Source organism: Frieseomelitta varia, unplaced genomic scaffold (genome assembly GCF_011392965.1).
Source record: "Frieseomelitta varia isolate USP_RPSP 00005682 unplaced genomic scaffold, Fvar_1.2 scaffold_773, whole genome shotgun sequence".
Taxonomy (NCBI): Eukaryota; Metazoa; Arthropoda; class Insecta; order Hymenoptera; family Apidae; genus Frieseomelitta; species Frieseomelitta varia.
In genome coordinates this window covers 206,792-223,867 of record NW_025110560.1, presented here as the reverse complement: position 1 = coordinate 223,867, position 17,076 = coordinate 206,792, and the positions used below count along the sequence as shown (strand labels likewise).

Here is a 17,076-nt window from a genome sequence, read left to right as displayed (position 1 = left end):
GGCACTATACCATCTTCATCTAACAAGCCGTCCAAGCTTCTCGATCTTGGTCTCGCCTGTACTTCTGGCTCTTTAACAGGAGAGATCGATTTCTCTTCATCTTGATCGAGCAGTTCCAACGAACGAGATCTGCTGGATGGAGAAGGAGGATGCCGTGGAGGTCTTCGTGGCATTGGACTTCCTCCAGACTGTGCATGGGTGAATTTCAATCGCGGAGACGTAGGCGGTAAACCCATTAACCAACGGGACGGACTTGACGATTTTCTAAGCCTACAATATGAATAAAAATAGTAGTGGATTCTAGTTTTGTGAATCGCTAAATAAATACAATTTGTATACAGTCACGAGTACAACAATCATGCAGCATATATTCCTAGTTTTATTATTTCAAGGTAGAAGGTTGACATATATGAAACATCGCTCCGTTTTTGCATTGGACATATATCACTAAACATATCTTAGAATGATTTTTTTAACATTATCAATATTCATAATATGAACATATATTCATATGAATATAATTTTAATGATGTATTGCAAGGAAATCGTTCTAAGATCGAATACATTTAAACGTGAAATACACTTTATTGCTATGTAAATAATAAAAATTACAATACACAATAATAACATAAAATAAGCAGACTATGTCGGAAACAAGCCGGTAAGACACCGATTAAAACATAAATGTAAAATAAAACCTCGACTGACCTAGACATGACTGATTGCTTTAGCGCAATTGTTAATCCTGGCTGCATAGAAATAAAAAAAAAGTGTTAGAATTGTTACAACCTAAATTCTAGTAAAAGTTTAATTTTCTGGGTGGATCTCATTTCTGTGAAAGGAATAGATACCTGCTCGGTATGGCTGTGGGCGGGCCTTCTAGTCAATCTCGCCCTCCTGTCGAATCTTTATCACTGCCTCTACTTTCATTGCTGTGCATGCGCTGGTAACTCGGTGGTTGTCGAATGTTCGTATTACTCGGTGTGTTTGGTTGCGTCACGTCCTTGGGCGCGATGCTTCTCGGGATGTCTGATCTGACTGGTATTTCACCTCGCATAAACCTGAAAATCAAATTTTTATTTGAAGAAAATCTTCAGCACACGTTCAGGATGGAATTGCAAACGACGCAATGAAAAAGAAAGCAAGTTATTTACAGTAAAGAAAGTTTGTTATTTCTAAAATGTAACGATTTGTTATTTTAAACATGAAGGATTTCATTTTGGAGGCGTCAGTAAAATAGATGTGTTTTTTAAACTTTTATGAGTCACCATAAATTTTCACGTTTACCTTTCTAGTTTGTCTACGCAGGCGTCTTGGTAATCGTGGATCCATCGTACACCATTGAAATGGCAAACTGCTCGCATGTCTTCAGGAAGTTCCTCAGGCTCTGGCCACTGGAAGTTGTCTATGATTGGAATTATATTACACTGCGACTGTAGAGCTGCTACAATCTCCTGTAAACACCATTAATGTCGCATTAGATATTTTTCTAACAATATCCACAGATATTCCATTTTATAAGCTGGATCAACAACTTACCCTATGAACCCAGTCTTTGCATTCACTGTCTTGTATACACCTTTCCAAAGCCTTGGGCGTTAACACAAGGAGGAAGTGTTTTGCCTGTCTGATGCTTTGTAGCAGATTATTGTCAAATTTACCAGCTTCTAACCTTTCGACGTCAATGAAGACAGAAAAACCTCTTAGTTGTAAATGGACTTTCAACAGACTGGCCAATTGAGATCCATTTGATCTTCTGTAACTAACAAATACATCCAAAGATTTGTCTGGCGACTCATCCTCCGAAGAGCCCAACTGATTGTGCTGCATGTTCTTAATAGCGTCCAATATCCTCAGCCTATGGATACTATTCGCGATACCACATTCTGTCAATAATTGGTCCTCAGAGAGATTCCTGATAGAGTCTTTGTCAACGCCAGCGTTGAGCATACTGTACGTGTAGATTGAGAACTCCTGGCCGATAGATTGCAAAAAGCTATTCAAGTTCCCCGTGTCTCTACTACTATAGTCAGCCATCTTCTTCAAATTCTGCAACTCCCTAGTAAACCTTCGCCGTTTGATACCATTTGTCAGACCAATGTCTTCCTTGAGATTCTCTTCCGTCAGTTGTAACAACAGATCACCGTCTACCCTACTTTCCACGAAATTCTGCGCGCATTCCGCGAATCCAATTTGTTTTACCCACTCCCTGACATCCTCTGTAGACCAAAGTGGCACCTGTTGGCTGAGTTTATGAGGGATCTCCTCTCCGATCAATCGCAACGCCTGCGCCGCGTATTTAGATGCTATCGCGTTTGGGCAACTAGCTACTTTCTTTAACGGTTCGATGGCACCTATCGCGCGGAAGATCTCAGTGTTGCCCTGCTGTTTCTTGATACCAGCCTCCATACAAAAATGAAAAGCAGCCAAGTTCCTGGCTTCCTCTCTCTTTGAACTTAATACTGGCACCAACCTCTCGAGCCAATTTTTACTCTGACCATGTGCATGAGCTAGATTCGACTTGGCGAATTCATAAGGATTGTGTGAGGTTACAAACGGCTCGACCAGGTCCAGCGTACCAGACTTCAACACTGCTGCTTCTATTTCCTTATTGGCTACTAATACAGCGATCGCCAGACAGGCGTAGTACTTAATGTTATCGTCATTGTGGAAAGCTAATGGAAACAGCCACATAGGCACTTTCCTTTTGATCATTGCTTCCTGATTCTCTGCACCACCATACAGAGACAGATTGGCCAAGGCACCGGCACAGTGTCTTAACGTTTCAACGTCATTCTTTCTGCATTCAAATAGGACAGCGTCCAAACCGCCTAGCCTGATCACATCGCTACAAGTCCCCTCGCTGTGCTTGAACAGATGTTCCAAGATTCCGGTGCCCACTCTGGAGTGGTCGACTGAGTTAGCATTCTTTGTGCATACACAGGCAACGTTCACAACTTTCTCCAAACCGTGTTCCACCACGTGTGCTCTGTTCTCCGTGGTTAAACATTGTTCCAGCAATCTGGCCGAGGAAAACTGCAGTTCTTTGTCGCTGGCCACGCAGTTGGACATTAATAAATCAAGACCGCCTCTTGTTCGAAGGGTGTTACACAGACTGTACCCTAATTCGTGGCCATGAGTCGGCACTGCCCATGCTTTTCTGATTATTTCGTTCACTCTGTTCAACAACAGCGGCGCCTTGCCGTTTTTGTAGTCGTTCGCTTTCAGACGTTCCACAAAACTGTCTAGGAAATTGGAGTATTTGGCGATGGCACGGTCGACGTCCTGGGGGTTCGATTTCGAGCACAGAAGATCCAGATCGTCGAGAGGCAGGGAAAGGAGTTCATCTTCGGCCGGCCTCATGCCATTCATCAGTTGATTCACAGCACTCGCAGCGCTGATCATTGAAGATTTCGAAGTGATCCCTTTGGCGATTGTGATGCTCGATTGTGAACTAGCTGTGGAGATGTGCTTCTCGTGGTTGAAGATACCGGTCGACGTAACTGTTTGTCGTTGTTGTTGCGCTGCCATGGCCTTCTGAAGTGGGGAAAGACAATTCTTTTTAGAATTTTTGTACTTATCGAAAGGAATGTAAAATTATTTACTCTATTAGGAAACAAGCAATAGGTGAAATTGCTAATATTAATAATGTCGTAAATATTTCTTGATATTTCATGAAATTTTAGAAAAATATGTCAAAAATATGGAAAGGAAATTAAATATTAATATTGAGTATATTTTGCACCGAAGCTTCGCGGTTTATTAAAGATTCGAAAGAGTTAACAGCAAAGTTTCGGATATATTCCACTCGTTTCAATTGATATCCCAAATTCTCCAAATTTACAAAAAGAACCAAAGCACACCGCATTTCAAGAATCATTTTACAAACTTCCAAATTCTTCTAAAACACTTGCTTTTCCTTCAAAGAATGTATCCAATCCAAAAAAAAAAAAAAAAAAAAACACCAAAAACACAAAATGGAAACTACTCGGAGAGAAGAATCGTGACAAAAATTGAAAACAACCGTTCAAATTCTTCCGAAGCATGAAATTTTTTTAAAACTTCCAAACTCCTTTTCGCTTTTTCTTCAAAGGGATCAAATTCGATAACATTATACGAAGTTAAAAACATTCGAAGAACGACGAACATGAAAACAACACAGGTACCATTCTCGAGTCTAGGCTGCACTTCCGCAACATTCCCGGTTTCATCGTGTTCCAGGACAGGGGAGGCGTCGCGCTACCGGTTGGAAAAATCGAGAAGGACTGAACGCCGCCAGTGAACTGGTCACCGTTTAAATTCGTAGATCCCACTTTTCCCCAGTGGGGATCGCTCGTATAAATTTTGCGAGGTGTCTTGGAAACGCGACCGTGGCCTACACGTGTGCCAAATAATATAACGCCGGACGAATGTACGGGCCGGTTGAACGGCACGGGGACTCGTGCTTACGAATGTTTGCTTGGTGGCTGGCCAAACACGAACGGTTCTACTTGATGGTGGCCGTCGAACGTTTCCACGTTTCTCAGTATCGTGAACTTTCGTGGAAAACCGTGGCATGTTTACTGTGAGATTCTTTTCTTTTTCCCTTTTTTTCTTTTTATGTTATGTGGCTTGGATTACTAAGTTTTTTGGAAGAGGCGAATAATATATGTTAATATTAAAAAATTCTCCATATATAGTACTAAAAATAATATGATATTTAATATTAATATTATTTAATATAATAATATAATAATATATGATATTTAATATATAATATTAAAAATTCTCCAACTCATTAATTCACTAATTAAATCTTTCTTACTAAAGCGCTGAAAATTTTCCAATATATTAATATCGACTTAGGCAGTTTAAAAACGAATTGAAAAGTAACATAATCCTTTAAAATTTTTATATTATCTAAAAAAAAAATTTTTTTTCAAAAATACTATTTACTTGTATCAATTAATTACAGACCTACAATTAATTAAATACAATTAATTAATTAAAGATCTTTAAAATAAATCAGGGTGGGTTAACATTCGTCTTGTAGAAATATAGTATTGAATTAATGAGTTGGAGAATTTTTAGTGTTATTATTGGTTTTTTTTTCTGTTTTTGATTTCTTACTTTCTCTGAGCTAAAGGAGTCGCTCTGGAGCTTCATCGTGGACGCGGCTATGTTGTTGCTTTCCTGATGCGACAGATCGCCAGCTTTCAGACTTCTTTGTTCCTGCAACATACGAAAGTATAAACTTTATTCATATTTTTATTTTACGAGCAATAACCCCCGCGAGTCGCATGAAGATAATGCCACGACGCTATTTTAACGACGCACGAAATATCTCTGGTATTTTTTATTTTACTTCAGGAATGTTTCGAAGAGTAGGAGGAACGTGGAAAGAACGTTTTGTCAAGAAACTAACATTCGAAAATGAAAATAAGTAAAAGTGTGATGTTGTTTGCGGCCACATTCTAACCACATCGATCGATACTTCTTGCGCATACGTTTCTCGTATGCATATTTGTGCGTGCATAAACATCCGCAGTCCATTAATAGTCAACAAATGCCGAGTTAAAAATACTCTGTCGAAATTAAATATAGACACATCTGTGAATGTTGACATTTAAACATCACGATCACGATCTTCTTATCAATACTACAATATTTGCTATTTACTTGCAGCTTCGAATTTAAATTGCACGAGGATTTTCGAGCGAGGAACATCTCTCACGTATTATCTTTGGAGCACAGCTACAACAAAGAATCGAATTTTAGCCTTCGCGCCCGCAACTTCATAATCAAATGAAATCCAGCCAGAAATAGCAACATCTACGTAAATGTTGGAGCGTGTACGGGCAGGAAATCGATGCTTAAAAATAATTCCAGGAAATTCTGCTTCTCAACACCTCAACACCCGCGGAGGAGTCCGCGGTGCCAAGTGTTTCGAATCGAACTTCGGCGACTTCAAACATCGCGAAATTTCAATATTTGAAAGCGCAGGAGTCGTCGCCGGTGAAATTCGAAAATACATCCCGGCAAGAACGCAAGAACGTTCCGAGTATAGTTGCGGAATAGCAAACGGTTGGAGAACTTCAAAGAGCTTGGGGGATCGTTTGAACAAACGTCCCGTTGGTCGAGAAGACCGTTTGAACATCCGGAGACGAGATATTTAATATTGAAACGCGCGTTGCAGTGAATTAGCGCATCATCGAAGGTCCACTTACTTATCGAGTTGGCTAATGACGACGCTAATTCCCGGACGAGGCTCGATAAAATCGCGGCGCGAGCCACAATTGCGCCACTGTACAACTTCCATCAGTGGCTGATTTCCATCGTTTCGTCACGCTAACGAGAGAACTTCTATTAATCGAGCTTCCGAGCGTAATTGTCGTTGCAATGTGACTTGAGGCTAAGGATTAATTATTATTCTTCATAATGCGTAATAAATGTATCCTGTATAAAATAAAATAGGGATTTCTTAGAACCAATTTTCTATCAAGATTTCACTTTTTTAAATTGCAAGTATTCTAAAAGATATGGAAAACGTTCTAATTGTAACGAGTAATTTAATCTGTTTAATCTATTCTGTGAATAACGAAAGAAAGATTAAATAAATTTTGAACGAATGAAATAGATTAATTAATCATCATTTTCATAGATTATCTAATAGTTATTGTTGTTATAATTATTATTTTGTTTTCAGAAAGAAAAGTGAAAATTTCTTTTCAGTATGTAGATATTTTCTTTTAATTTTAATAAATTCATGCGCGAAAAGATTAGTAGTTTATTTGACAGTGGAGCCTTAAGAAAATTTATTGTTTCTCGGTCGATCTCTTCGAGATCAAATATTGACGAGACGTACAAGCGTTCTGTAAATATTTCCTCTTGATCCCAGTGACACTTGTTATCTTCTGTCTGGGAGTAATATATACTATATATTAATCACACTTTCATCGGGGAAAATCAATACAGAACTTCATTCGACTAGTATATCAATTTGAAGATACGAGCAATTTTTTTTAGAAATTCAACGTCAATCAACATTTTTTTTTTCTATTTTAACCGCAGTGTCATTTTCAAGCACGCTGTCATTAAGAAAAAAAATTCTTCAATCAACAATACACCAATGTTGACATCAAAGAAGAGAAATGAGATTTTTTGTTTAATATAATTAACATAAACTTTCAACAATGAGTCTCCAAATCTTCATCGTTGCAAAGAAGAATAGAAACAGGGAAATCGTTTCACCAGACGAAAAGCACGAAAAAGTTGCATTTTCAACGGACACAACAATCAACACAAGCCTTTAATCTAAATCACCGTTTCTATCAAGGCAGACAAAATACACAAGTCTTTAACCGTAGTAGCAACAATCGTTCACTGCAAAAGAAAAAAAAAAAAATAAAATCCAGAAGCATCACAATTAACATAAACTTTCAATTTTCCCCTCCTCGCCAAGTGTGCAATTTTATTGACACAAAAAAAAAAAAAAAAAAAAAAAAAAAAAATTCGTCACCAATACCAGACACTTTTAACTGACTGATCTGAGCACGATAAAGACTAGAAAACTGCTCGAGTATCAATAAATGCGCAACTGAGACGATGACAGAGCGTGAAAGAGAGGATCGACGCGGGGAACCTCGGTGACGGAGCTGCCGCGACGTAGTTCCATAACATTCTGCTTCGTCGAAAGCTCATCGGCCGCGGCTCGACCTCTCCTCGCGATCCGGCTTCTGACGTATATTTCTCTAAATATAATCCGATCGTGTCGTCACGGCGGTGTGTCTCACTCGTGATCGCCACCTTGCGATTCCCTCTACGCGTGTCAACCACGTGTCGCCATCGTTCTATCCTTCTTTCTTTGTTTCCTCTCTAACGCGGGACATTAGAGCCGGCGATTCGACTAATCGCGACAATAATCGTTGAAAATTGCGGCGCTTTGCAATTTTATGGAAGATTTCGTTTTCTCTCTTCTTTCTCGATCTCTGCAGTTCTTTGCTAAAGGGGAGTTAGTTGTCGATCTTCATTTCATAATTGTGCAAGCGTCGTTGAGTACAGTGACTCGGTTTTCCGATCGAACGAGAAATTCTAAAACTAATTTCTAAATGAAAATTCAACTGAGAATGATGTCAGTTAGAGGAACGACTGAATCGACGCGGTATTATTGTTGAGAATATGCTGTGAATCGCGTGGAAGAAGGCTCTTTTGATTCTTCATGGGATTGCATTGAAGCGGTATATAACAATGATTTTGGATTGAATAAACGGAAGAATTTTGGCAATTAACATTATGATTCTCAATGCTGATATATTCATTTCTTTATTAAATATATTATTATATATATTAATAAATTATATAAATTATTATTATTATATACTATAATAATATAGTATTAAATATTTTCTCGAGATAAAAGTTGAACACAACAAAATTGTTCTTTATATTTTTATATTGAACTTCTTTATATGACTTTTATATTATCTTAAACGGATACGGAGTGAAAAAAATTTCGTTGAGTACAGTTCTTTTTAAGCAATAGAACTGTCCTATATGATGTTGATTTAGTAAAGTCTTAATTCTCCATAAAAAGAAGGAAACCTTAATTTTAAAAATTTCCTGAAATTAAGGATAAATCCTTCTTTAAATAAAAATATAAATGACTATACGAGTAAATTGAAATCCGAGTGAGTGCGTTAGTTGTGACGTTGCAACTATTGATAAGCAGAGAGTGAGATATTAGATAATACATATCTATCGATTAACTTACGAGTCGAACTTTGTCCCATATAAATATCAGATATTTTAAATTCTAATTAGCGACAAAATTAATTCCACGACAATGAAAACACACTGTCGTAAATTTCTCAAACATCTTTCAAGAAAATGACTCAACGTTCTTTTTTTTTTTCTTTTTTGTTTGCAATCCAAAGAGACACCGTCAGCCAGAACTTACAAATCTCACGTGTGCTCAAAAAATTTGCGCGTCTCGTCTTGAATTGTTGAACTTTGTCGAGGCTGGTCGTTCGAATTGTTAATTTTTTTCGCCTCGTTAAAAAATCACCATGCGCTGGTAAAAAAAATTTGACAAATTTAAATGTACCTGTTTTCGCTGTTTCCAGATATTTCTACGATTCGTTTACGTCAGCCGACGCACGGCTTTCAAACAGCTGGCTCGGGTGAAAATAAATTGCCGAAATCATTCATCGATGAACATTAAACGCACGACGTTGCCCGCGAAATTAAGTTGAAATAGTTGTGTTTGATATTGTGTTGATTTTGCAAGTGTTAACCACGACGGAAGAAAAAAAAAATTGTCTTGAACGTTGTTGAAATATTTTCTGGTTGAAACGTTAAATTGAATTGAGTTACTTTGTAGCTGAAATTAAATTGAACTGGCTTGCTTCGTAGTTGAAATTAAATTGCACGTTTAAACACGAGAAAAAAAGAAGAGGACGTGCATATTGATCCTGCAAGTATGTATTGACAGTGATGGGTAAGTTACGACGTGAGGAAATAATTTATGGTGATTTTATTCTCAAAGAAAAATATTTTTTATCACTTTGTAATTGAAATCAAACGCATTTGGGCTTTTTGTTGATCTTGCAAGTATTGATTATGACGAGTGGAAGATGAATTGCTGGAAGAAGAAAACGTGGTTTCACGTTCGATGAAGATGTTGGAAATATTTATAACGAAAGTGTCTGTCGCTTCGTGCAAATTCTTTTCATCGAAAAGTTTGGTATTTTTATTTCAATTTTAGAGATACCTAAATCGACATAGAAATAATCCTAGCGAGATATTTTTCTTCAAATTAATACTAGAACTCGTCTGATTATTATTACAAATAAATAAACTGTCGTTCTGAATCTTATCAGAAATAATACGTAATATTACGAGAAATATACATCGAAAGAATGAGCTATATCAGAGCTATATCAATATCACATATCAATGAATTCCAAAGAAAGAATTCCTTAGATTCGATCAAAATCTGTTTACTTGTTTCAGCATGCCACGAAAGATTTTCTCAGATTGTGCCAATTGATATTAAAATTTATGTTTATCATTACATTAATATCAAATTCATCAATTGACATTATTTTACACGACACTTATTATACAGCTGGACACTATTGCAAGATGAATTCTTAATTTCAATCCCACAATACAAATTAACCATTTGCGCTGGCAACTGATTGCGGACCATAACGAGCGACCGAACCGTACACAAAAAATTCGTCGCTTTCTTTTTCTTTTTAGGCTCGTCGGCATATCACTGGACAGAAATGACTGAGAAATAATAAATTTATTATTTGTTTTCGTCTGGGTTACATTTAAATATACTTAAAACTGAGAGAATATTGCAATTTTGACAAAAAATTCACGTCGTTCCAGCGCAAGAGGTTAATTCTTAATTTTCATTCTGATAATTCATACTCACACGTTGATTTTTGTTTATAAAGTATATATCTAAAAACGACGACCAACTCACCAACAACGATCATTTCGCACGAAATAATTCCATCAATAACAAAGCACATAATCACTTACCACGTGCTCACGATCGAACACTTTGCGACGCATCACGCCGCGATGAACTGGCCACGGTGCGCTCATCTCTGCCAGAGCGCATGTCATTCACCGCGATAACACGATTCTTTTATCCTTTCTGACTCACCTCGCTCGTCGACTGCGAGCTACAACACATCACAAACTACTTCAGAAAGCCGTCGAAAATCGTCGACTTCTCGTCATCGGAATCGATAAGATAAACCTCCACTTTCCTCGACAGTTTATCACATGGATTTTTATACGTTCGAGAGCGCGGGAAATTCAAAAAATTACGACGTGAGTGTAGAAAAAAATATCCAAAGTAGTTCTATTTCGAAAGCACGAACTTCGTACAAAATTACAACGTTCTCCGTTTCTCTGGTTTCGCCAAAGGAGTCAAGGCGAGTCAGAGTCGCCGACTCGACGGATCGATAGAAGCGTCACGACGACAGACACCAGACTAAATTGTTCACGAGTGTTCAAGTCTTCGTTCGTGAACGCGAACTGAGATGCCGCGTATTTTTCATTGGGATCTCGGTGGCGCTGTTTCTATTTTTCCCGCCACTAGAAATAGCGGTTGTATCACCCTCGTGTGGTTGCAGGGCGGAATTGCCGCGAATTTTCGGATACCTGCACGGCCAACGTTGCGTAACGTTGCTTCCGTGATGCGAGGAACGTAGAGCATGTTGACGAGCAACTACGCGAGCGACGACGAGGGAAGCCAAACTGGTGTCACTCTCTGAATTTAGTGCCTGAGGTGTGAATAGCGGGAGGTATTTTGTTAAGTGATTTTTGGAGATGTTCCTGATGCTTTCGTTGGACCTGTTCCTTTTCTGGGTTAGGCTAGGTCGGACAAATTGATTAAACAGCGAATTTCTGATATTCTTATGTAAATTAATCGCAGTTATAGTTTTGCATTCTATATACATGTATACACCGTGATATTAATCTTCAAATTCATTTACAGCGATTTAAGATTATCTAAGATATTTAATTTGAGAGATCGAGACTGATTCAAATGAAACTAGAAACTTTAAAATCAAATTAACACAGTGTCTCCGATATTCAACGATACGACTTCGTATTTCAGAATTTAAGTTTTACCTCTTCTATATACTTTTTTTCATACTACAAAAATATATTGTACCGAATGAATATAGCGACGATGAGAGAAGGAATCGTCAGTGAAAAATAATAAATGAAACAGTTCCACATTTAATAAATAAATAGAGAAATCGTTCGAGCACATAAGAGCATTTCGGCAATAAAGCGCATCGGAAGCCAATGTGTCAGAAAACAACGAAGACCCAGTGGCATGCTGTCTCACGTGCCAATAACACGACAGTTTTCTTCGTTCAACAAGAGCTCATTAACATGCTGCCGTTTCGACAGATGTAGTTATAAATAATCTAATCCTACGTACGACATTATCGTCGTGCAACGTTCCTGCCACAATTTAATGCAACCGCTACGACTCTCCAACATCAGAGTTTCCCATTGACGTTCCGAAAATACAACTTTTATTTTTTTATTTTTATTTTTTTTGAAATATTGAAATTTTCAGATTTCACTCAAATTTTATTCTTCGAATAATGTGATTCTCAGTACGTTAGATTCCTAGATTGTAATTTTTAAATATCGAAATTTTTGGATAATGCAGTTTTCCGCAGCAAAAATTAAAACATTTTCGCGGTAATGGAATTTTTAAATAAAATCAAACGCAACTTGCGTCGTATTTATTGTTTTTCCGAGGAATGTTACAAATTTTACTTGGAAACTAAGAAAATTTTTCCAAGAGGCTGTTTCCTCTCTATCTGTCTGATAATGCTATCAATGTTTTTTCCATTCAAAGGAAAAAATAAAATAAAATCGTGAATAGAGAAGCGACGTGCCCTGAGAATCGAGGAAAGCTTAATAAAAATTGCTTTCGTGAATCATTATCGGCCGGGTACACGATAATGCTATCAATCTCTTCTATAAATAAAACTGTACTCGATTAGACGTATGACAATAATTATTGCGACAGTGATCAACGATGTTTTAATATCCCTAACGACTTCTCCGTAATCGTTCTGATCTTTTTGTTTTCTTCGTTCTTTTCCCCTGATTCTTATTACTACCAATATTTTTCCTGCGATTAGCTTTCGAAATATTTGATAGTTTATCTGTACTGCGGAGTATATCTATTTATGGAAAATTTGAGGGAAATATGAAAATGTATAGAATTCGTATAAAAAATATAAAAAAACAAATATGAAAAATATGATAAGTATATATGTATGTATATCTTTCTTGATTTTCTGATCTTTATGTCACTTGGTGGCTAAAATAGATAAAGAAGGAAATAAATGAAGAATCTACTAATATTAATTGATTAATTGGATTAACATAATTAATATTAGCTTGCACAACTAACAATTACTAAAATATTCTTATATTTTCATAAATCCATAAAGATTGAAGATACACCTTATATAGAGAGATCCTTTTTTTATAAAATTTCTTTATAATCTTATCAAGTGAAACAAGTCTACAGTAATTCTTATTTTTCTGTATAAAACATGAATTGTCTATAATTCACATTTATGTTTATAAGTTCATTCAAACGAATTCAGAAATTATACTCGTTAAATGTGAATCTTAATATATGTGACATAATATTAATAGACATATTAATAAGATATCAATGAATGTATAAATATGAATATTGGGCATAAAAAACCGAGGCTTCCGGTTAATAAGGTCTCTCTGGAGACCTTGAACGTGCCCTTGAGAAATATCGGAGAAGAAGCTGGCAATCTACCCGAGACAAGTTTCGCGGTCGGATTCTATTTCGGTTCCGCGAAGATATCGGTGACAACCGCGTTTTCACGTTGGCACCGATTGCCGAAAATCTGACCGAAAATTTCGGGGTCTGATCTCACCGAGCGTTCGTCACTGAATGAACCACGGCACAGTGGAGAACAAAGAGACAATGTGCAACAAAGTAGATCGCTCGTGAACTCTCGCGAAACACTTGGCACGACTCAGAGACAAGACGTGACGCTACTTCTGGTGTTTGAACAGGTTTGTCCCGTGCAGACCTCTTTATCATGGTTTGGAAAAATTTTGCAATTTAATGATTTATAGAAACTGAACACGATTGAATGAAAACAATGCGCGATGAGAGTTGCAGACACACATACGTACAATGAAACGTTTCTTTTCTTTTTTTTTTTTTATTTAAAATACCGTGTATTTAGGTAGCATAATTGATCTGAGTCAAAATTTATGAGAATTTTTGGAAACTTTCATATTTTTACCGTAAATATTATTTCTGGGAAACTTTTGTAATTAAAATTAAACTTTGTTAAACGCATATTGAGTCCATGAGTTACGATATTTCAAGTGTCTAATTTATTATTATTAAAGACTACGAGAAAAGAAATAAAGGACAAAATGCACCTTCAAGAGGGAAATGAATCATTTAAATTTAAAAAAAATCATAAATTTCGAAACACGATCACAACGTTCGAAATTCTAACGTAGAACTGTTGACGAAATTTCTTTGACTCACGCAAGAACATCCCCTAGCGCCACCCCTTAAACCTCAATTCCCACAACTTAGCTTATTTCCTGCACGACTGAAAGTCCACTAATCACTTTACACTCTACACGTGAAACTGGCATCGTGAGACGATAAAAAAATAGGTTTACCTACTAAACCAGCAGCATCGATCGTTTCTTGCGAGAGTGATAAATTAGAAACAAAACGATCGATCGTAGGAAAGAAGGTCGACACACAACGTTTGAAATATCATTTTCTTTTCTAACAGTCATAAACTTGAGAAACTGTTAAGGCTGCAATAATTTAAGGTTTAATTGTTACAATTATAGAGATTGCTTTGATTTTCTTTTGTAATCTGTTTAATCGATTGCTCTGCAATTACAACGCAGTGTGTGAATTCATTTGCGATAATTATCGCATCGAAAGTCCGATTATAGATTGTAGTATGATTGTTATATAATACTCTGACGTATCTTTTAGTTCAAATCTGAGTAAATTTACTTTTAGTTTAACTTTTTCTCTTAATAAACTATAATCTTTTCCTTTCTACTAAATATCTGAAAAACTTAAATAATGATTCGAAAAGATTAATTTTTTTTTGTGCAAATATTTGGAAAAATTTAATAAAAAATTAATTCTTTCGAGTAATTTTAATAAATACGTATAAAAAAAAAAATAATTTGTTTCATAAACTGAGAGCTTTCAAGTCGAAGATGGTGAAAGGCTGTCAATGAGATTTTGAGGACTGAGATATGCAGAATGTGCAAATTCTGGAAAAGGGCCCAGAACTTTCCCCAGTGCCCAATAATTGCAAACAGATGTCCTAAATGCCATAAACTGTTTTATGACGAGTCCTTTAGGCCTAGCGTTTAAGACACTAAGGTATGGATGAATGACAAATCTTTGGTGATGAAAAACACAGTATTGAGAAGTCGAAGAGAACACAGTGAGTTGACAGTTGCACGAAAGAGAAGAGAATTAAGAGTCGCGAGTCTAGCGAGTTTAGTAATTAAGGAAATAGTGTTAAACGTCACTCTATAATCATTATTGAACCAATTTTCTTTTATTTAACCTGAAATAAACAACTATCCTTTAACAAAATTCCTACAAATTGGGGGCTCGTCCGAGAATCCTACAAATTGGGGGCCGGGATTCTTACAGATATATCTATCAGCTTGCTAGATGACACTTCATAAACTTCACTATAACTGCTATGCAAATATGTTGCTTCGTAAAAATCTTGCCTTCGTAAATGTCAGAAAACCTGTTTCACTTATGAAGAAGATACACTACTAACGCTACTGATACTTCAGCGTAACATTTTCGTACAAACAGATCTCAAAGAATACTCAGCCAATGTTATACAACCAATACTCATTCAATGATCATCGCGTAACTATTAACAGGCTGCGGATTTCTAACAGACACAACTTGAGAAGAATTTCTCGTTCGCGTAAAACAATTCGCGATTCAATCGTCGCACACAATCTTCACAATCGTTCCAGTCTGTTCTTTCAACGAAAGGAAGCTTCTGGAACGAAACAGCTAAAGAGATAATCAATTCTCACGACATTGTGCTCCACGATGTTAAAACAATACACGAATCGAATCGAGACACTTTGATCGTACCATTTTCGGGAATCTGTTGGCGTCGGGATCCTTGTTCGCCATGATGCCTCGCCGTTCCATGTCGCTTCCCGACTTCAAAACGGGGGAAAATCTCCGCGACAAGCTCGAGAACTGTTGCCCCATCGAAGCACGCGAACCGACGACTGACTGCGCTAAACAGGAACTAACTGCCTTGCCCACTGGGGAACAACGATCGATCGTTCCTTTCCAGCTTTTCGTTCGACCGAGTCCATCCTCGTCACTTCTGGGGGTATTTCGTCCCCATGGAAACATCAGGCGTGGGAGAAGTCTGCTTGCTTCGGAGGATGAAACGCGATCGAGGCTTCAGAGAGAAAGAGAGATTTTTTTTTCAAATGAGAGATAAAAATTTTATCTTATCTATTTTTTACAGTGTCCAAAAATATAAATAAAGAAGTTTATTAGAAATATCTGATGTTTAGAAGCATAGAGATCTCTCTATTATTAATATTAGTATTTTCTCAGATTGAAAATTTTATTTTTGTCTCATTTATGTTTTGTATTAAAATTTTACCTTTACTTTTATTTACTACATTTAGAAATTTTATTATTTTATTGTTTATTTATTTATTATTACGAAATGTAGAAATTTATTACTAAATTTATAAATTTATCATCACTAAATTTAGAAATTTATAAATTTATTATCACTAAATTTAGAAATTTATTATTACCAAATTTCTAAATTTATCATTACTAAATTTAGAAATTGATTATTACCAAATTTCTAAATTTATCATTACTAAATTTAGAAATTGATTATTACCAAATTTCTAAATTTATCATTACTAAATTTAGAAATTGATTATTACCAAATTTCTAAATTTATCATTACTAAATTTAGAAATTGATTATTACCAAATTTCTAAATTTATCATTACTAAATTTAGAAATTGATTATTACCAAATTTCTAAATTTATCATTACTAAATTTAAAAACTTTTTCTCGATTCTACTTGACTTAATTTGAAAATTTTATCTTTCACTAAAAATTATATATATATCTATAAAAATTCGAAAATTACTATTTCTCTTATAAATGCTTTTATCGTTATACCTTATAAATCTTTGTATTTTGAAGTTCTTTTCTTCGGTTAATAAAATTTTATATTTACTGTATGAAAATCCTATGTACTGAAACTTTTAACACTTGTAAGTATCTACGTATTAACGAAGATATTCAATCGTTTAACAATCTCCAAATCTTTCAACTCTCTCTCTCTCTCTGTTGGCCGGTTTGTTGTGACTCATTGTATCGAAACTATATGAGAAACAAGAGCAAACACGTGCGCTCCAATGATTCACCTCGAAATGCAATCATAAATATGTTTGCCAACGTCTACCATTAC

The 17,076-nt window shown here is 36.1% G+C and overlaps 1 protein-coding gene across 7 annotated transcripts in view; it reads right to left on the bottom strand.

Annotated features, from left to right (window-relative positions):
• Nucleotides 1-131: 131 nt before the first annotated feature.
• Nucleotides 132-17,076, bottom strand: part of LOC122535805 (NAD(+) hydrolase sarm1) — a 153,075-nt gene continuing 136,130 nt past the window's right edge. For 6 of the 7 annotated variants that reach the window (XR_006308268.1, XR_006308266.1, XR_006308267.1 and 3 more), the window contains 6 exons: nt 5,110-5,211; nt 1,540-3,537; nt 1,288-1,454; nt 852-1,061; nt 709-749; nt 172-270 (listed from right to left, as the gene is read on the bottom strand). Coding sequence is in view for 1 of the 7 variants with exons in the window: in XM_043667638.1 (XP_043523573.1) it covers nt 884-1,061; nt 1,288-1,454; nt 1,540-3,537; nt 5,110-5,211 (2,445 nt within the window). In the remaining 6 variants the exon portion in view is untranslated. Of the gene's footprint in view, nt 271-708; nt 750-851; nt 1,062-1,287; nt 1,455-1,539; nt 3,538-5,109; nt 5,212-17,076 lie in introns of all 7 variants that reach the window. The other variant, XM_043667638.1, reaches the window with a different exon arrangement.